Source organism: Serinus canaria, chromosome 2 (genome assembly GCF_022539315.1).
Source record: "Serinus canaria isolate serCan28SL12 chromosome 2, serCan2020, whole genome shotgun sequence".
In the NCBI taxonomy this organism is placed as follows: domain Eukaryota; kingdom Metazoa; phylum Chordata; class Aves; order Passeriformes; family Fringillidae; genus Serinus; species Serinus canaria.
In genome coordinates this window covers 124,895,703-124,916,915 of record NC_066315.1, presented here as the reverse complement: position 1 = coordinate 124,916,915, position 21,213 = coordinate 124,895,703, and the positions used below count along the sequence as shown (strand labels likewise).

General features: G+C 39.6%; 1 protein-coding gene across 1 annotated transcript; it reads right to left on the bottom strand.

The window, feature by feature from the left end:
• Window positions 1-5,900: 5,900 nt before the first annotated feature.
• Window positions 5,901-19,275, bottom strand: LOC103813291 (carbonic anhydrase 3). Its single transcript, XM_009086539.3, has 7 exons — window positions 19,206-19,275; window positions 18,928-19,125; window positions 15,339-15,457; window positions 13,186-13,278; window positions 11,486-11,551; window positions 9,069-9,224; window positions 5,901-7,876 (listed from the first exon to the last, which is right to left on the bottom strand). Exons 1-7 carry the CDS (start codon window positions 19,240-19,242, stop codon window positions 7,757-7,759), a joined length of 789 nt encoding a protein of 262 aa, XP_009084787.1. The 5' UTR covers window positions 19,243-19,275; the 3' UTR covers window positions 5,901-7,756.
• Between the last annotated feature and the right edge of the window lie 1,938 nt (window positions 19,276-21,213).

Here is a 21,213-nt window from a genome sequence, read left to right as displayed (position 1 = left end):
TAGAACAGACCCCGCTGCTAGAGACAGCCCTGGCACAAGTCAGGCAGTGAGACAGCCATTGAGACAGGCTGGCATAATCTCTGCAGATCTTACCAAGTACATGCAAAAGAAGCACAAGGAGAAAGCATGTCCACAGCAAGATCTGATGCTTGCTGTATAACGCTGATTCATAGATTATTTTGGAAACATAAGCAAGAGGGATTTCTGGCCTGTGGCCAGTGTAATCATGTATATGGAGATGGTTTAGCCTGATGGTGAAGACTCTGCCATTTCTTTCCCCAGCTGCAACCAGGGGTGTTTTGCAAGTGAAGTAAGTGTAAATAAGTAATTTGCATTCTTTAATTAAGTGTCCATGCAGTAATGGAAAAATTACAACCAAATCATAAACTCCAGCAACTGCTAACAGGATAGATGGATTATACAGAGATTCCTTGCGGTAAGGCACAGACAGGAAGGCTTCTGCAGGTAATCCTGCCTGTGCCTTCTTCATCTGGGCTGTTTGGCAAAACTCTACATCCTAGTTTAAGATTATGTGAATGTTCACACACATTCCCTTCACCAGTTCCAACTAGGGAAGCTTGACATTTTTGTGCATCAGATAGACCACAGAATGAATCAGAAGGTGGAGCAAGGAGATGTTCAACAGCTTGTCTTCTTCTGTCTGGTTATAAACAGGCACTGCTATGGTGCTTATTTACTGGTCACAAAAATTTCTCCATGCTAGCATAAATGGAATTCATCTACTCCTTGAGTTCTCTTGCTGACATGGAAATATGTGCACCCACATTCATGAAGTCTATCCAGGCTACAAATTTTAGTGCATGTCTTTTATTCAACAGCTCAGTGACAGTAAATATTGCCAAGTGAAGAGATGGCTCACTTGAACAGGTGCATCAGGAACTGGACCCTACATCCTGTGATGTGAAGATACAAATGCAAGTAATGGATTCAGTGTTTAACTTGAAGTTTTATTGTTCTATGTATATTGTGAAGTTGTTCCAGGAAGATCTTTTCCAAATCATGGGGCTTCATTTCCTGATTAAAGACATTTCAATACAGTAGGGAGAAAAAAAAAAAAAGAGAGCTCTAATATAGTGTTGCTTTTGGTTCAGCGTTTAAACAAAAAATCAGCAAACACCAAAAACATGTGTAAAAATGGCAAACCCTTGAGTCAGATTCTGTTAAAAGGAACACTGTGCTTCCAGAAAGGGTGACAGAGACTAACTAAGACAGCCAAGCTCAGTGGAGTAGCAAAAGCAGCAGATTTTGTCATTCCAAAAATTACTATTTAATGTCAATGCTTACTTTTATTAACTTTACTACTACAATTTTAATTGCTGTATGCTATTAAACATTAACCATTACAAGATCAAATTGATTGAAACATAAACCAGAAAGCAAACCTCACTGTAACTCAGATCATATCCAGGATAAAAGGTCACAATCTGAGCCCAGCAAGGAGTTGCTTTTACAGAGCAACTGTCGTTGCCAGTCGTGATTGTCTGCAGCAGATTTTTGCCCCCCATTCCTTTTAAGACAAGAAGAAGATATTTGTATACACAGGGTATACAGGGGTTTTGAGGCTCTGAGAAGGGCATATAGGAAATCTGGTTGGAAATGTTCAAAATATTTTATGGGACTTCTTACACTGGCATTAAAATAGTCTGATGATGGACACCAGCCTAAGAACATAGTTATTTTCACTGTTAATTAAGACTGTACCTTATTTATGGTGTGGCACAATTATTACCTTAAAGGCAGAAGAAATGTTCCAAAGCTTCAGCTTTATTTAGATTACATGGACTCTATTTCTTTCACAGATTTTTTTCAGTGGTGGAAGTTACAGTGAAATGCTCCCAGACATTAGGCATGGAAAGGATTTTTTCTAAACTTGCATTCCCTACCTTTCCCAACAGAGACAATGAAATCAGTGTTTCAATTATAGGTCTTACACACCATTGGGCAACAAATCAACTTTCATCTGTTTATTCAAGGGTCAGTAGCATTTGCTTAGCTGTAAATTTAGATAGGCTGCTGACACTGTTGCCATTTGTTTCTCAGTGATGTCTGACAAGAAAAAATATTTGATGATTATGTTCTTTCTCCAGCAGAGATTTATTACAAGGACAATTCACAACATTGTAGGAGCTCTTAAATTAGGGCTTAATGACTGGTAGCCTGCAGAGTTAAGAAAAAAAAAAAATCACTGTTCTCTGAAAGAAGTGAACCTTAATGGAAATGTCTTTGTTTTTTAATTCAGTGTAGAAATGATCATAACCATGAAGGATGACTGAGACATGCAGAGAGAAAAGGGACACATAGACTGAAATTGCTCTTCAGCCAGGGTATTGCTAGCATGGAGGGTCATGTATCCTGCAGTCTTGGTCATAACTACTCAAATCAGGAACCAGCTCAGTACATACCAGGGGGAGATTTTCACCTCTAACTCCTCTTACCTTGTGATAGGATTACCTGGGACTTTAGGAATGGAATTATCTGGACTATTCTCAGCCTGTAAAAACTTAAGCACTGCCTAACATATGAATAAACATGCAGACAAAATACAGAAAATTTTTAGATAGAAATGAATACCAGCCCATTGCTATCAATATTTTATTAAACACCAGATCCTGTAGCTCAAGAAGAACTTAGATAAACTGCATTTGTTTCCATGTTCAGTTACTTGTGCAGGACTAGAAGAACTTGCACTGCCCAGGCCTCCTGATAGCTGAAAGTGGTGTCAGGAAGGTGACTGCTGAAGAACTGGCTCCACCATGTGGGCTCTGGAAAATGACCATTTCAAGCAAAGCAAGAAGCAGCATCCTTCACTTCAGTTTTCAGCAGGAATGTTTGTGTTGTCTGTGGGTGAAAGTAGGATAAAACATGGGAATGTCAGTAAAAACAAACAAAAAAAGAGAAAAAATTAATAGGAATTGGAAGAATTAAAAATCTTAGTCTAGTAAAGATGTATTATCTCCACACTTAAAGAAGTCTGAGACAACTGGTCCATGGGCTTCCTGGTCTAGTGCAGAATGGAAACTGGTCTAACTGCAGGAAGGAGTTTCAAGTCCTTCAACAGTTTTTTGACAGACCGATCTTCTGCAAGATATTAGTAACAGTCAAAGAGTGACAAATTTACTCAAATTTACCAAAGGCATATTTTTTCCCTAACACCTACTGCATATTCTGCTTACTGATGGCATGACAGGACTGCAAAAGCATGAGTTAATGTCAGCCTCTGTCTAAAAGAATTAGTGGCAGAATCAGTGAGACTTACTTTGAGAATTCCCATGCAGATAACATTCCGTCAGCGCTCCTGCTTGTGCTAACTACAGGCGTGGTTAATTAGTGACTGAAACCTTTCTTTTGCATACCTGATGGCATCATTGCTTCCAACCTTCCTGTTGGATTTTTCTGTAGAGGCAGGATGCTGTCTCCAGGGAGATCTTGTGAAATAGAATGTTCAACAGAAGGGTTGCAGTTTATTATGCCAATCTTTTTGTTTTTTGAAACAGAGACAACTCCATCTGTATGAAGTTTGCTCTGCTGTCCTACTTGATTTACCATCTCACTTATGGTAATTTTCATTCTCATATATATTAATATATTTCTATTAACCCTTCTTTTTTTGTACTCATGTTCTTCACAGTCCTTATTGAAAGTGAGGTATTAATCTAGTCTGTGGACTTGTATCTTCACTTCATCAGTTTGCAGCACAAATTGCATTCCTTTCTTCTCCATCCTTCTGTTTTATAGAAATTTTTCCATCTGCTATGATTTTTTTTTCCAAATAATGGTCTAGTGCAAAGTGTCCCTGCCCATGACATGGGGGCTGGAACTAGATGGTCTTTAAGGTCCAGCTCAGGCCTATGTATCTACAAATATTTTGTTCCTTTAAGCTCATGGACATTCTTGCAAGTATTGTGCTATTCAGTCCAAATATAGTTCAAATTTTCTATAATAGCAATACTCTGTTAGTGTTTATTTTCCAAGTAGTATCATGAGTTCTCCATCTGTATTCAAATCTGTTTGTGTGTTTTAATGAACACAAAACTCAACAGTTTTTCTGCCTCTCCCTCACAAATAACCCTGAATATGTTAATTTAATTTTATTGCGCTTTTTTGCAAATCAACATATACAGCAGCTGTAAACTGAAAAGAAGATGCTTTAAAAAAATGTTTATAAAAAAAACTTGAGTCTGATTTGCTCTCTAATCCATCATTGGTTATACATTACCTTTTGGGCGAGTGAGGAATGTTATAAAAAGTTCTATTAAATTCTTGGGAGTGAGAAATCTTATAAAATGTTTTATTGAATTCTTGGGCTTGGAAATAAAATGATTCCTGAATACGTGTTTTGTGTTCCAGTATTGACAAAAATAAATGCTGAAATTCATTGACATGAAAAGCACAAGGTGGAACACACACCATACAACTGCTCCCTTTGCTGAGGCATGGGACAAAATGCCTCAGGAAGAAATAGATACTGTTCTATTTTGTCCAGCTCCCTGACAATGTGAATGTTCTTCAACGCTGATTACTCAGCAGAAAAACATCAGCAAGGACATCCAGGAGCATCTTTTGTTGACATACAGAAAAAAAAGATACATGTTCTTTTCATTTTGTAGTCTACTACAAAAATGAAAATATATTATGAATATGAATATTATTTTTTAAAATGCAGCATCATAGCTGGTTTATAGCTGGTTGTACAAGAGTGCCATACCAGGAATTCACAGTTTGGTTACGAATTTACACATGACTGAAAAATGGTGACACCTGTTTCAGTTAGTAAAGAAAAGCTTTGAAACTACAGGAATAAGCTTTTAATTTTTCTAGTAATTTCTCTCTGAGGTGTGAAAAACTGGGCAAGTTTTTTGTCAAAACCTAATAGGTGGTATCAATGTGAATCACTTGGCTGCCCTGCTGTAATGAATATATACATTATAGGCACTAAATTCATAAGGATTTTTACTGGGTTGGTTTTTTTTTTCTCTAAGATGCATGGGGCAGCAAGATTCGACTCTGCATATCCTGATTTTGTCACCAAGGTAATCAGTGCTGAGCTACACTATTCATCAAAGGAAGAAAGGCAAAAAAAATGTGAAAAATGTGTATTCTTCAAGGAAAAAAAAAACACCTTAAAGCATTTTTTCAGTGAGGCTGATGCTTTTGTGTAATAATAGTTCAAGGACAGAATGTAATCAGAGGAGATACATGAGGAAGCAACATAAATTTCAGACTGTATTTTCATTTTGCCAACATACTAACCAAATGTTGGTTGTTGGAACCGAAACCACTATTTCAGTAGTTCATAAACTTCTGCCCATTGTACCTTTCAAAAGCAGTGGAGGAAACATGCAAACCAAGCAAAGTGCACTCATTGTCTGATTTTCAGGCCATTATTCTTTTATGAGTTTGTGTGCTTCAAAAGTATAAACTAATCAGGAATTTGCAGAATTATGTAACATTTCAGCTAACTGATTGATGTGCTTCTGGTACTAAACTCCAACAGCTAACAAGTACTAAAATGTCTGTTCCCCTGTATTTCAAGCATATGTATCAAAGAAAGGAGCAGCAAGGTTTTCTACTAAGTTTTTGCTACTTTCAGTCATCACTTAGCATAAAAACAGCAATCAATTTATGTTTTATGTAAGTCAATTTATTGATTCTCTCAAGACATAAAAGCAGTTATTTCAAGTGCAGACAACTAATTCTGTTTTATTTCTTCAATTACAAGAGATTAAAACATCACAGTCAATGGCTTTGTAGGCTGAAAGACTCAAACCCTTGTCTCAGTTGTGTTAAAATTTTCTCATCACCAAGATCAACTGCATATGGATGTGAGAAGACATTTTAAACGTAAGACATAGTACAGTAGAAAAAATTGTTGCTTATGAGCTTTCTGTAGTAACATTTTTATGTGTTGAGAAGATTTACATGTTCAAGAGTTTAAAGAAGATCTAAGGGACTCCTAAAATCAATACCCTTGCAAGTGCTGCACTCCTAATATCAAAAGCTGATCTTCTGATAAAATTAAGCCAGTGCCAAACATTTGTAAACAGGATTCAATCAATACTTTAGCTTCTATTCACATATACTTAGTTTTTAAAAAGAAACTTCTTTATACTAAGCAAAATGCAATCCTAATAAACTAAAATACTAACTTTCAATGGGAATTTAGTATTCCTTACAACATTTCTAAATTAATAAAAAGAATCAAAATCTGCCCTCAGTTTGATTTATGCATTCTCACTGAATTGTGCTGGTAATAACAGCAGGATTCGTCCGGTATAGCCCATTCATTACATCCCTGTTGGAATGCCATTTTTCTAATAAAGTGAAAGTGAAATAGTTAAGGAGAACAGGGAAATGCCTATTCCATCCATTTGTAGTCTGGTTTTTTTCAGACTTTGACATATTGCTTATGAATGCTGCTGTGAACTTGTTTGTGTCAACATCTCCAGAAGAACACCTACAGCAGCAGCTCCCATGAGTTACAGGAACACAGAGAACCCAGAAGCTGCCTGTGCAGTAGGATTTATGCACCACCTTTGACCATCCAATCTCCTCTGTGTCCAATACTGAGTAATCACCTGGGTGTTGAATGTAATGTAGATTTTTATTCACATGATCTGTGTGTGGGCTCAGCCTAGATGGTACTTGTACACTGAAATGATGAAGTTTACATAATGAAGGACAGGGGAAGTTGATATAGGTGTTTCTGTCTGCCAATGATTCCTTGCTTGGATCATATTTGAAAGCTGATGTGTCTCCCCACAAAGGAACTGAGCCAAAGAGAATCCATTTATATTCTCCAGCTACAGAGTCAAATAAACAAACACTTAGGTGACTTAATCTGGATTTTCCCCAAATGACACTTTTGAATCATCCAGAAAGATCCTTTCCATATGCAACGAAATCCATAACAGGCAAAACTATTAAGGTGTCAAATATAGAAAGCAGGCAGAACATCAAAAATCCATCATTCTGGGAGATAACAAAGAGCAGCAGAAGAAAGGCACTTCTCCCTCAGCAATACTAAAGCTGGTATACAAGGCAATATGATGCCAGCAGGACTCTACACTGGGTGAGTGAAATAACAGCAGCAGTGAAAGAAGGAAAGATCAACAATGGCAGGAGCAGGATATGCTGAAGACAGCAAATGCTGACATGACAGCAAAGTCTCTTTTCTTCTTCACACATAAACTGAATATGCCTGATTTTACCCTCAGGCCACTAATCTTATCTTGGATAAAAAACTATGAACAAGACAGGGAAGGGAAAACCTGGTATGTTTAAAGGGTACTTATTCTTTGGATGTTTCCTCTGAGGGTGGGGTATCTGAGCAAGATCACAGTGCAGAGACAGGCATTTCCCTCCTGTTCATCTATCCTGTTCATCTATCGTTACTTCTGCTTTCCTGAACTACTGGTTCATTTTTTTGCCTTGCTAAATTGCCTTTGAAGTTAATTTTAAATATTGAAACTAAGCCTATTTTTCTTACAAGACCACAAGGCAGAGAAGTGACCATAAATGCTGATGCATTTTTTGTCAAGAACCACTACTTCTCACATTTGCTTATTATGCTTACAATTTGCATACAGTATTCTTCTGCTTTTAAAAACAGATTTACTTCTTACCACTCAGAATTTCAAACTGAGGAACATAGATTTGGATCCAGAGGAAAAGCAGTAGACAGCAAAAACTAACTACACTTTTGGATGTAGGGATCAGCAGAGTGAGACCTGAGATGTTACTTGAACGAGGCTCTCACTATCCTGCCCTTCAGGGGCTGCGGAGGGCGCCAGTTGTCAACAAGAGGGCTCGCAGGTTCATTCTCAGCATTCTTGGAAAGGCTGCGGAGCTTTGCCATCTGCAAGGAAGAAAAATTCAAGTGTCCATGTGGAAGCACTGTGGACCTTACTGCCTAGAACAAACTCTGAGATGAAAAAGAAATTTTCTTATGTAGTGACAAGCACCCAATGACAATGAGTGTTGCTAAAAATGCTGAGATTACTGATAAAGATTGCTGAAGCCCAGGAGTTTGCACTGTTTCTGTGGATCTTCACACTCTTCATCCACAGAGCAGTTCATCATCTGACCCTTGCCTGGGCTTGTTTTATTTTTTTCTCTGATTCACGCCCACAGTGTTGAAAAAGAATAGGGCCTCCTCCCAGCTGGAGCTGGAAAGCAGGCAAATACCTTGTGAAAATGCAGCTATCTGTGAAGGAGGATCCAGACCTATGTCAGTGCAAGGCAGTGACAGAAAAAGCTGGTGCAGAAGTTTGTATTTTGATCTGTAAGGCAGAGATACGCCTAATGGATTATTAAGTTGAATCGTGAATTCAGCACTCAGCTGCTGTTATTCAAATTAACCTAATTTTAGTGTTGATAATTGTTGTTAATTGTTACCCTCTCATCCAAATGCAAAATAAATCTATTTTGAAAACACCCATTTCAGTAGAAAGGATATACCCTGACTTGTGTTGCTGAAGCAGAAAATGGTATAAATTGCCAAAATTTTTGACACAAGAACTAAAAATGTCACCTTATCCAGACAGGCTTTTTTTTTTTCCTTCTGTAAATGCACATTTGAGCTATGTAAATGCAAGTGGTACATTAATTTGTATGAATGTTCAAGTTTGTAGGTTGAAGGTTGTTTGATCTTTCTCACTGACAGCTTTTAAGAAGTCAAGGTCTGGACCAGCAATTTCTTAAACCAGGAAACCAGCAAAACATTAGTCTCACTTTCCACTTAATTGTAAAGCTTGTCGAATGAGACTTGCGTGATGGCTGAATTTTGTGGGGCACTTCTGCCTTAGCAGGTCTTCTGGATCCCAAGAACACCACTTGTTCCAGGAAATGTCCTGCAAAAGCACCTGATTCTTAGGGTCAGTTTCACACCCATTTCCACAGTCCATTCTGCAGGCACGTTCTCACTGTCCACAGCTCAAGCTTTCCCTACCAAAAAATACAAAGCAGCACAGGGCTTGCAAATCATCACCCTGGTATGCTGAGACACTGCTGAGACTGGAAAAGGAGCAGCAGAACTGGCTGGAGTTTACCTGGTCTGAGCTGACTTCAATTGGCTCCCGCAGGAGAATCCAAGTGATGCACTCCTCACAGGGGGGTGTGGTGAACGAACCGTGGTAGGTCCAGTAGTCACGAGATTTGGGGAAAAGAATTGAAGGATCAAAGTGCAGAAAAGGAGCCTCCTTCCCCTTAGGGAAACAAAAAATTTCTCTGCAGTAACTCTAGAAATCTGCATCTTAAAAGTCATCAGTATCTATGTTATTATAAAGGAAGCAATTAAATACCAAGATTCATGCAAGAAATCAATCTCCTTTTCTTCCTGTCAAGCACTTTTCCAGCAATTAATAATAACTGACATTTTGATTACATAAATCAAAAGAAGTTACAAACTGAATTGTGTGGGATCAAAGCAAACTCGTTTTTACATTTTTCTATTCTGGAATTATCAAAATTGTGTTCTATTTTGGGCCATTGGGATAAAAGTTAAAGCCTGTGTCACTGCTGATACTGTTACCCTTTTTATCCAACAGGATAGTAGCCAGGCATTTATCCAAGATTCATTACAGTCTTCTGTCTGGAGGAATTTAAATCTGCCCCTCTCTCCTCCCAAGATTTTGCTTGAATTATCTATTTGTGGTGACACTCTCAGTCTTTTTGTTAGCACTTTTTTACTATTACACTTAGTAAAAAATTAAAATATTTCCTGTAAGAGTACTGGGCCCTAAATATCTTACAATTCGAGGTGATTACCACCAGACAAGGGAGAAAGCAGACATCAGACATTTCCTGCTAAGTCTGCCACCAATGGGATAGTAACTCCACAGGACTGTGCTGAGTATTCCTTGTTCCCTCTGGGCACCAAAAACTAACCAAGGAAATGCAGTTCACTTCTCTATTGATATTTTGGGTACAGTTTGGGAAGGAAGATATATTATTCCTATTTCCTTCTTCTATCATGGAGAATCTTCTCTAGATTAGAACAAAGTGAGTGTCAGAAGCTGAAATTGTTTCCATGCATCATTGTACAAATTAAGAGTAGAAAGAGTGACTCCAATTGCATCTTCCTGAAAAGATTATGCTGTAAATTCAATATGAATTTGCAAATAAATTCACAAAATTGGGCTTTTTCACTGAAAATAGTACAATGACCAACTCCTCTGCCTGTAATGCATCAGAACAACTGAAACTGTATGTGTGATAAATTTACCAGCTATACCACCCATTATTCTTTCTGAAAAATAAGTAATCTTAGAAAAATGTCTGTGAGGACAGAAAAGAAATAAGAGATAAAATACAGCATATGGTTCTTTGCAAACGCACTTATCTTTCTCTACTTTACTTCACCTGTTGCTTTTTCCAGAACTGCTATATGTAAATAGCCAACAAAATGATATAGTCATTATGAGAGAATGCCATAAAAAGAGATACCATTGACACATCAAGGCAGGGGCATGGATAGGGTGAAAAAAATAACCTTCAGTTGCCTCAGCAGAAACAACTTAATTGCATTTGAAAACTGAGTTGAAAACACAAAATTGTTGTGACTCTTACTAAGGAGAGAAGAGCTGTCAGGCTCAGACCTGGCAGTACACTCATGCATAAGTGAAATACAAGGAGTTCTGGCTAATTTGTAAGAAAATGCCTGCAAATTTGGTGATCTGGTGGCATGTTCAAGGTGAAATAAAAAAAAAAAAAAACAGAAACAACAATTTTTAGCATTATTACAATCACAAAGTTTATCATGAAGTGGAAATGCTAAAGTATACCTAGATGTTAAGTTTATTGCAAGTGACAATGCTAAATGACAATAGATGCAATATTGCAGTTCTCTGCAAATAACTCCCTTCAGCAGCTGTATCTATGTAATAGATATGGATTGGTGCCTTAGATCATTAATTTAACTGAAAAACACTTTAGAATATAGTTGCAATGCTATTTGTGCTAGTATCATAGGAAGAGAGAACTTAGGACTGGTGCAGAAACTGCACCATGTAGTTCCTTTTATAGATACAGTTCCTTATTAAAACTAATAACATTTTTAATCTCCCTTACACTGACTGGGAGCCTGCTCCATAATTGCTACTAGTTTATTCTCATTTTAGTCTACCTAAATATCTGATTCTGCTGTACGCATTTTTTTTTTTTGGCCACTGTTGTTGTCAAATTCAAAAAGCTTTTAATTTCTTCTTGGTATTGGCCAACTGGCATATTTTTTACAGAGCAGGACCAATAAGACTATCAATTGTGTATGCAAGGATTGATAAAAAAATCTTCCTCAACAGGAATACTTGCAGAAGTGAGGAGCAAAAGAAAGTATCCCGCAGTCCACTGTATCATCTCTGGTGCTACAGTTTGGCATCAAAATTATGCCAAAATATGAATCTGAACTACTGATTACTGCTTCTGTGGCTTTCCTGCTACATTATATCACAAAAAATTGTTTTGATACCTTGGTCTTAATGTTTTCAATTTCTTCAAGAATTCTCTTCATCTCTGGTTTGGGAGTTGGCCCAACCTGTAACGCAAAGCACAAATACTGTAGGTTTTTCATACCGTATCTTTTTCATCATGTTCCACAGTATTTGAAATAAATTCAGCACATCCCATCTGTCACATTAGGCAACAGCAGTCTCAGAGAATCCAGTAGGGACTGACAGAAAATTACGTGTGTTCAGAGAACATCCAAAATAGCAGACTCCAGTAGCTGGCCTTGCAATTTGAACATGCATTGAAGGACCCTACAAGGCATCATGCCTGTCTGAGGAATGGACTGCACACTCAGTGGCACTACCCAGAGCTTAGCCCTTGGCTCCTGCTTCAAAAGCAACCCACAGCCACTGTGGGATGTCTGAGCACTTGGCAAAGTCTTGAGGGCCTGAAGGGCTGTAGCTCCTGCAGACGCTTCCTTCTGCAGCACACACACAGTCAGATCAGACTTGATGTAAGACGTGAAAAATTAATGTCTAGATGACCTCCAGCTATGGGGGTAGCTTTATTGCTTGTGTTCATGACATTTAGCACTTCCAAAAGCTTTGACATCCCAGAAGAGTGAAGGCAGTATGTGTAAGATGTACAGTTATTGCCATGTCTTGTTCCAAAATAGATTAACTTCAATTTCTCAGAAGATAATTCAACAGTATCCCAAAACCCAGTAATGGAACATGACAAATTCAGAGAAAAACAGCAGCTCCTTCATCAAAGAGCAAGAAGGAAACAGGGAAAGAGGGCCAGAGAAGACATTGATACTTTTTACATTTCTAGACCTTTTAGCTGACCTTAGCATGGTTAATAGGAATAAAGTGGTGTGCTTTGTAAGTTGTGCTTGACAGCATAAAACTTTAACCTAAAATAGACCAAAAGAAATGACAAAAGAAGAATAACTGAAGGACATAGTCATAGGGGAGAATCTGGACAGGTGCTGACCTTCAATTTCAACTAACCACAAGAGAAAAGGTCAGGTTGGCTCACAGTGTAATAGAATTAAAATGACACTGCATCTAGTCTGTCCAGGGACACTGTAGCAAAATTAATTACATCCACTGGCTCTTGCTTTTACAAATGCCACTTACTAGTGATAAAACAATAAAAGGACACCTATTTCCTGATGGTGTGTTCAAGCTAAAATACCCACCTGCTGCTAGAAGGACTGAAGTTTCTGTACTTTATCACCATTAGGCTGTGTGCCCATTAGCATTTCTCAATGTCCTAGACCACAGGTAGATCTGATACAAGGATTGCTTTCTTTCTGTTGAGTTTATAAAAAATCGATCTGAAAATACTGTGCAGTATTATTTTGTTTAAAATTTTCTGTGTTTCAAAGTTAGAATGTTGAGTGGTCTTATTTAACCATCTTTTTTTTTCTTTTTGGAGTAGGTACATTGAACTCATTTTGATTCCCAGCTTGTGTGGGAATCAATGAGAGACCAGGGAAAGGAATCAGTCAACATAACCTTGCTGGCAGGCAGATCCAACACCTGCTAGCAGACAAAATACACAAAAGATGAGAGGAAACACTCAGCCTATGCAGACCCAGTGCACAGCACAGGAAAGGGCTGCAGTGCAGGAACAAACAATGGTACCTTTTCCCCTAGCACTAGAGAAAGATGAAAAATACAAAGAAATTACAAAGACTGAATATTTGCTACTTACTTTCAGAAAAATTCCCACAACAGCTACACCATCAGGTTGTTTTAAAGCTCCAGCAAAATTACCATGCTTTGGATTCCAGTGCACCATATGTAACTAAAATCATAATTAAAAATCAAAAAAACCTCAGTTTTAAATACAAGAAATTGTCAACAGCACAATCTACACTTTAAATTAAATTAAGAAAAATAATCTGGTACACAGTAAGTAAAGGAATGGACTTGAAAAGGAAAACTCTATGTAAGTATTTCTTACTGCTGTTCCCATGCTTTTATATGCTCATGCTTTCCATAAAGCATTGTTTTGCATCTAATTGAAGCACAGAACAAAGAAAATTGAGTTTACCACATGATATCAGGCAATGCAACTATAAATAGTTTGATCCAAGCACATGATATATACACATGCAGTGCATAAAACACCTACTGACATGCACTTCATCTCAAGTACATTTTTAGATCTTCAGGTTAGGCAGATGTCAGCTCAGGGATTTACACTGGGTTTCTATGTAATGCACACATTTTTGGTTCTGTACCTCTTACTACTCTCAGGACATTCTGCTGGAAGGGAGTGGGAATATAATCTGGCATTTCTTTCTCATATCTACTATGGGGTATAATCTGACTTTTTTTTCTCATATCTACTTTCAATAATGCTGTACTTTCAGGATAAATTTCAAATTTTTCAAAAAACTAGAAAAATATTTGAAAAATATTTTGAAAAAATATTTCAAATAAATTATTGTCCAGAAAATCTCTAGCTCATGCATGTAGCTACAAATACTGCAACCAGCAGTGTGCAGTCTCAGATTAAGGAGCATTGGAACACAGTCATACAGGGAGAAAATAAAGTATTTTTAAAAAAGTTTATTTAAAATAACAAAAAAAAAATATATTGAATGTGAATTAATCTGTTGTTCTCTGTTTCTTTTCCCTTGAGGATAAGTATTTCAATGCTAAGGATAAAGTTGGAGCAATCATATATCTTTGGTTGCAATATAGCTGAAGTACATATATTCCAGGCTTTCTTCTCCCATCACTGAGTACTGCTAACTAAAGTAACATAAAAAGTCTGTGCTTGAACTAGCCAAGAAATAGTTTGAGGAAGCAGATTTTTTTTCTTTTGTTGACCACAGAAAGCAGAATATCAGGAAAGATTAGCTGTGGTTAAGGAACGGGAATAAAAAATCCTTAACCATCACCTGCAGTCCTCTCTGCAATGTCTGTGCACATTGACCCTGAAAATATCTGCCTCAGTTTTGTCCTGTGAGAGGTGGGCAAAGCTCCTCCAAGCTCTGGGCCTTGAGAGTGTAGGTGGAAGGCAGGAAAACAGTACTGCAGGATTTTTGTGGGCATAGGTATCTATTCTCAAATAAGGTGGAGGAAGGAGGCAGCCTTTGCTAGCAATTCTCTACCATCAATAGGTAATTCACTTACCTTTAGGACCTGAAAAAGTCTTTGGGGTCTAAAGCATTCATGAATTTTAACAAACTAGGACAACAGCCCTGCAGTGGTTTACATTAAAAAAAACCCACCAAAACAAAACAAAACAAAACAAAACAAAACAAAAAAAAAAAAGAAAAACCAGAAAAAAAAACCCAAACCAAACCAAAACAAAAACAAACAAACAAAAAAAAAGGAAAAAATAAAAATAAAACCCCAAAACCTCCAAAAAATACTTTGGTTCCTGAAAATAAACCCCGCTAAGATGTTCAGAAACTAAAACATACTCTGAATCTGTTTTAAGATGGATCTCATTTTGAATGTCAGCTTATCAAATGTGCTTTTAGTGAGTTTCTCTATTCTTTTTAAACTAACTTCGTAACTCAAGCTATACCAGAAATGACTAAAAGCCAAAAAAACTTCAGCAGCTCTTCCTGTTTGGAAATAACAGATTGCTTTGTGGCAAATATTTTTGAAACATTCTAGGATACTCGCAAAAAACTCTGGCGTGAAGAAATGCGTGTTAGTAGATACGTGCAGGGATGCATTTGTTGGCAGATGCGACTTTATCCCACTGCATGTTAAACAAGTTTCACAGGCGGAGAAAAATCAGTAACTAAATACTTCCAAGAGGGAGAATGAATGGGCAAAGTGTTCAGATGCGAAATCAGTCAAATTCCAGCCCGGAACGCCGCTGTTAAAATCCCGTCCTACCTCTGCCGCGTACTTGACTCCGTCGATGACGTGCTCGGAGCCGTGCTGGTCGCAGGAGCCCCAGTGCAGGTGCAGCTGGCGCAGGCGGTAGGCGCCGCTCAGCGGGCCCCCCCTCAGCACTGCGGGGACACGGCGTCAGCCACCGCCACCACCCCGCGGGGACACAGCATCAGCCACCGCCACCACCCCGCGGGGACACGGCATCAGCCACCGCCACTGCCAGCGCCACCGCCACCACCCCGCGGACACACGCCGCGGGGCCCCTCCTGCAGCCAGCCCACCGCCAGGCGCCCACAGCGCTCGCCACTTTGCGTGGCTGCGGCTAAACTGTGCTGTCGGGAGTTCTGTTTGATGGGAAAATTGTGGAGGCTGCTGTGGGTCAAACGCAGAGTCAAACCCCAGCTGCCCAACCTTTCCTTTTCTGCTGGCAAGTGGTCGTGCTACAGTTCCTGGTATGGAGAGAGAAGGGGGGGCGTTCGCAGGTGATTCTTGTCAAGAAAGGATCTTTTTAAAAAAGATTGGCTTTAGGGCTGTTAAATCCACCAAAAGGTACTTCAAAAATTACTTCCATGGTTGGCATACCTTTGACAGGTCACCTTGTGCTGCCCAAGGTGTATCTATTAAAGCCTTCTAATAAATACCTACTTTATTCTTTAGTTCTGCCCAGTCTCTATTCCAGGTCAGCCTTCACAAGGCATCAAGACAACTAAACAATGGTTACAGATGGCTGCTTCTAAAACAATATTAAATTTTTTAAATGATCTATTTCTTGGATGTGAGGGAAGACAAGTTGAGGTCAAGTGAGTTAGAAAATTGTTCTTGAGCCACCAACAAGGGAAACTAAGAAGCTGTTACTTCTGCTGGGCTTAGCCAAATAATGCTGACCATGCATCAGTCTGACAGTTGACATCAACTCTGACTTTCAAAACATCACACCTGCTCTTTCAGCCTAGAGATTCTTTTGAGCAGGGACTGCTTAGAGGATAAGCTCTCAAATGTATTTTTCATTCATTACCTAAGGTTGGAATGAGTCGTGTTTCCTTACACAGAAAGCTGATAATGTAGTTCACAACTGCAGTGCCAGAAGGCCTTGTTTAAATAGCGTCCAAGTTTGAACTACTACCAATAGCTTTGAAGTTCAAAGTTAACATTGAAATCCTCTTTTGCCCAATGGTCTCAAATGAATTCTTGATATCCTATAAGTTGGAATACCTACACAGAGCAAGAGGTTTAACTTTGCAATTTCTCTTTTTAGTTGGTAGGTGTCACAACCATCAAGGGAGGGCCAGAAAAAAAGCACTGTTGAGACTTAGGCATGTAGTTCCTCTTACTTGACTTTGTTCATACATAAATAATCATAACTCAGTATAGTTTTGAGTAATATTGAGGAAAACTTCTGTAGAAGCCTTCGATGGAATATATTTATATTATTATTATTATTATTATTTCACCTTTAAATATAGGACAAAAAATGCATAGAATCTGAGGCCCAGCTCCTCAAAAGGCTTTGGTTTCCATTTTATACAGAAATCAATGGGCAGTAGAAGTTGAATTTATGTGATCTACCTACATTTAAAAGCTGAATCAGTGTCAGATTTGGAAACTCATTTACCACTCATTTCCTAGAGGTGTCCCTTTCCAGAGCTAAAATACTGTGAAGCACTTGAAAACAGCAGTTCATAATAGCCTACAAGTCTCTGTAGCATAAAACCAAATAGTTTTAACATTCAAATTTTTCCATGTGTTTGGAAAAAAAAAATCTTCAACTATATTTCTTTTTCCAATTAAAATGGAATCTGTGACTATTACTTATTCTCATCTCAGCACTGCAGAAGCCAACAAATGAAGGTAAAAAAATGTCTACAATATTCTTCCTCATAGTCTTTCAGAACTGTCAGGCATTGTATTTGATTCTGATCAGACATGTACCTATGAGGCAATGGAGTCCTAAATTACTGCCTAGCAACCTGCAAAAAGTAAGGGCAGCCAGGAGTGACTGCACACACTGAAACAACAGAGGTGATTGGGAAGGGAGAGAGACAGGGAGGAAAGGTAAGGAAAGTGATTTAGGGGAAGCGCTAAATACACCAAGGGCTGCATTTGGTTTGGCCAAATTGGAGGCAGACAACTTCTTGAGCAGCCTAAAACATTTCAGCCTTTAGGAAGCTGTAAAGGAGATAGAACAGAACCACCACGTGAAAATGTTCATTACCAATTTCCTTCCCATGCTTTCAGTCATGGCATTAATTTTATGCAGAGCTTTTGAAAGAGCATTCTGGCTTTTAAACAGAACTTGTTACAAGGGCAGGTGGTGACAGGGCAAGGAAGAATGCCTTCAAGCTGAAAGGGAGTATGGTTACATTGGATATTAGGAAGAAATTTTTTACTGTGAGGTTGATGAGGTACTGGAACAGGTTGCATGAAGAAGCTGTGGATGCTCCATCCCTGGAAATGTTCAAGGCCAGGCTGGGTGCATCTTTAGGAGCCTGGTCTAGTGGAAGGTGGTGATGAGGGTATGGTTGGAACTAGATGATCGTTAAGGTCACTTCCAATCTCAACCATTCTGTGTTTCCATGGTCATAAAAGTGCAATTTATGAGACCACTGTGTAGAAACTGTGCTAATGAATACTAAAGGACCATAAAAATACATAACTTAGGGACAGTCCTCATTCTAAATAGTTGGGAATCCGTCTGAGAGATGTGGAACAATAACAAGTAGCTGTAATGATAAATAAAGAAATCCAGGAAACAAGGGGCTCATCAAGATAAGCAAGAAAGTGATCTTTCAATGTACTGTGGATATATTTCATTAGTGATATAGCTGACTACAAACAAAATCTCAATACAAGTGCCATCAAAACAGATGCACCGAAATACAAAGGAAAGTAGCTGTTTTCCTTTAAGTAGATTGCTTTCTTTCTTGATAAAGGAGCAATCAATACTGCATGCTTTTGAGATGTCTTTGCATTATATGATATTGTGAATTTATTATTCATCTTGATAGTTGTTGCCTTTCTGCATCCAGAGTGATACAGGTAGAGCTCTGCAATCAAGTTTTGAACAATTTAATTTAGAGCTATGAGTTTGCTCGCTCTTAATTAAATAACAAAGTCATTTCATAGTTTTCCAGAAACTATAAAATGCTATTTACATAAATGCTATTTTCATACCTTTTTCAGGCTTTGAAGTACCTGAGGAATTACCATGCAGAAGAAATCAAGATCACAGTCAGCAGAAATGTATATACAAATTTTTGTCTTACAAAGTGCCTCAGAGCATTCTAAACCCCTCTGGGCACCACTCTTGTCCCCTACACAAACCCTGAAGATGTGATGTCTGTCTTGAAGGAGGTGACATAGGGAGAAGTCCACCATCCAGCTGAGTCTGTATTTCAGGGGTTCCCCTGCAGCTAACAGCCTTTCTGTCCCACTTCAGATCCACCAGAATAAACTCCGGGAGCACCTTTTTTACGTTCTCAAGTGACTTTCCTCAGCTGGCCTGCACAGGCTGGATACTAAAGGATGCTTTTTGATACCCTGCGCTTTGCCAACCTCGATTCCTAACAACCCTCAAAAAATACAAACCGACCTGATCGATCAAAAGTGTCGTCGAAGACGACGCGGCAGGTGCGCCCGTTGTTCAGGATGGTTTTCGCTGCCCCGGGGTCATAGCTGGCGTGCCAGGAAGCTAGAGAGGAGTCGTGCTGCACGTCCTTGCTATTGATCTCAATGGGCGACTGCTTGTCGCCCTTGGCCAGGGGATAGTTTTCGTGCCAGCGCTCGGGTCCTGAGGGACAAAGACAAAGACACGTCGCCCCTGCTCAGCCGGGCTGGTGCCGGCCCCGCGGTGGCCCCGAGCCCGCTCACCGTTGTCGCTGTCGTAGCCCCACACGGACTGGGCCATGGTGCCGCTGCCCGCGCCCCGTCCCGCTGCCGTGGTTCCCTCCCTGCCGGCCCGGGGGGTTTTTATAGAGCGCCGCTGCTTCGCGTCCTCCCCGCAGGGCTGGGCAGGGCAGGGCTGGGGGCGGCCGCGGGGCAGAGCCGCGCTCTCCCCCGGAGGAGGCAGGGGGATGCCGGCGGGACCCATCGGCTCCCTCCATGCCCGTCCTGCTCAGCCCGGGGACACGGGGTCCCGGCGGGAGCGCCCCGCAGCCCTCGGGGCCGTGGGTCCCGGCTCGGGTGAGGAGAGGCTGCCCGGAGCGCCCAGCAGCTGCTCCAGCGCCGGGAGCGGGCGGAGGGAACTCGGTTCTCCCCTCCGCGGGCAGCGCCGCGGGCGTGAAGCCCACCCGGTGTTTCTGGACGGGCTCCCAGGGCGGGCAAGCTCCCCCACTGCCGCTTCCCTGCTTTCACAAATCCTCCCAAGCAACAGCTCAGAAAGGCCCTGTGTCTGCCTGGAAGGATGTCTCACAGCCTGCAAAACCGCTGAGCAAAGGGACACTCTGCCAGCCCCAATGGACGCCATTGCTGACCATTGGCTCAAGTTTGGGTTTGATGTTGTCGGGTCAGTTCTTCACACAGGGAGCTTTACACCGAATATATTTCTCATGTTAGGCAACTTAGCAGTGGGTATTTTAGTGAGCAAAGCATTTGGTTTTCAGATGATAGGGAGTTAGCAACAGTATGGTTGTGTTGGCTTTGTCTGCACATCTATTTTGGACACTCAGAGCTTTTCTCTCAAATGCCAGATCACCGTGATCTCCCAGAGCTTTGTCAGTGCCTGCTAACACTGCTGCAACTCTGTCTACCTTGAGCTAAAAACTCAAACTACATAACTCAAACTAAATACTATTCCAAGATAAATATCTGGGAGCCAGTCAAGAAGCATCACAAACCATGGAGAATTCCAACACAGGTGCAGTGAACTTGTTCAAATGCTCCTTGGACCTATCAGGACAGTAATGCAGCGTGGAAATAAACCTGCAGCTTTGAGAGGTTCCACCCTTTGTGTTGGTGAGGTACAAAAAAAAAGGTTGAGAAGCTGCAATATAGAGAGCTTAGGACTAACTTGGTCCTATTTGATGTCCCAAAACCAGATGGAAGATAAAGATTCCCCTTCTAGTTATGCTTTGTAACTAAGCTAATAAATATCTAAATATGGACTCTGTTTAGCATAACTGAAATTGCTTTATTAAATTTGTTTAGTAAATTCTTTTTACTCTGAGTATATCATAAGTAAATATCCTTAGTCCTTTGAGACAAAGGTAGGACAAGATGTCTCACTTAAGAATCTGCATTTGAGAAAATTTCTGTAGCGATGTACATAGTATTTTTACGTAGAGAAGATACATCAAATTGAAACTCAATGAACCTTAGCAACTTACACAATACTGTAAGAGACATGCTTTTATTATCTTTAAAGGAACAGAGATGTGTTCATCATCAAAGTGTCCTTCAAAACATGTAGTTCCTCATATCTTCTTTAGGCAGAATTCAATTAAGAAAATATGAGGAGATGATTTGGGTACAGTGGTATGGAAGAATACTCTTTTTGATTCCAAAAAGAAAACTTTAGGACAAAAGAAAAAAACATTTTTTTTTACTCTGTCTTCAATCAAATGAATAATGTCACATTTGTTGGAAGGGCAGGCACGTAAAATTGACACCTGTTGTAATTTTAATTCAGAAAGCTTAGACATTAATCCTTTTGAATTTGTTTGTACCTTATCTGTCTAGAGAGAAACACTTGTGAGCTCATAAAATTCTAATTGAAGCAGCTCATTTTCTGTCTGTATAAGCAGACAGCTTTAGTGGACTTGTTCATGGAAGTCTCAGAGAGACTTCTAATCAACTTCATGCACACAAAGAATGCTTATTGGAGCTCTTTGTGGAGGTAAAAAACATAATTTGTACTGCATAGAAAAAGAAGCAAGTCAGT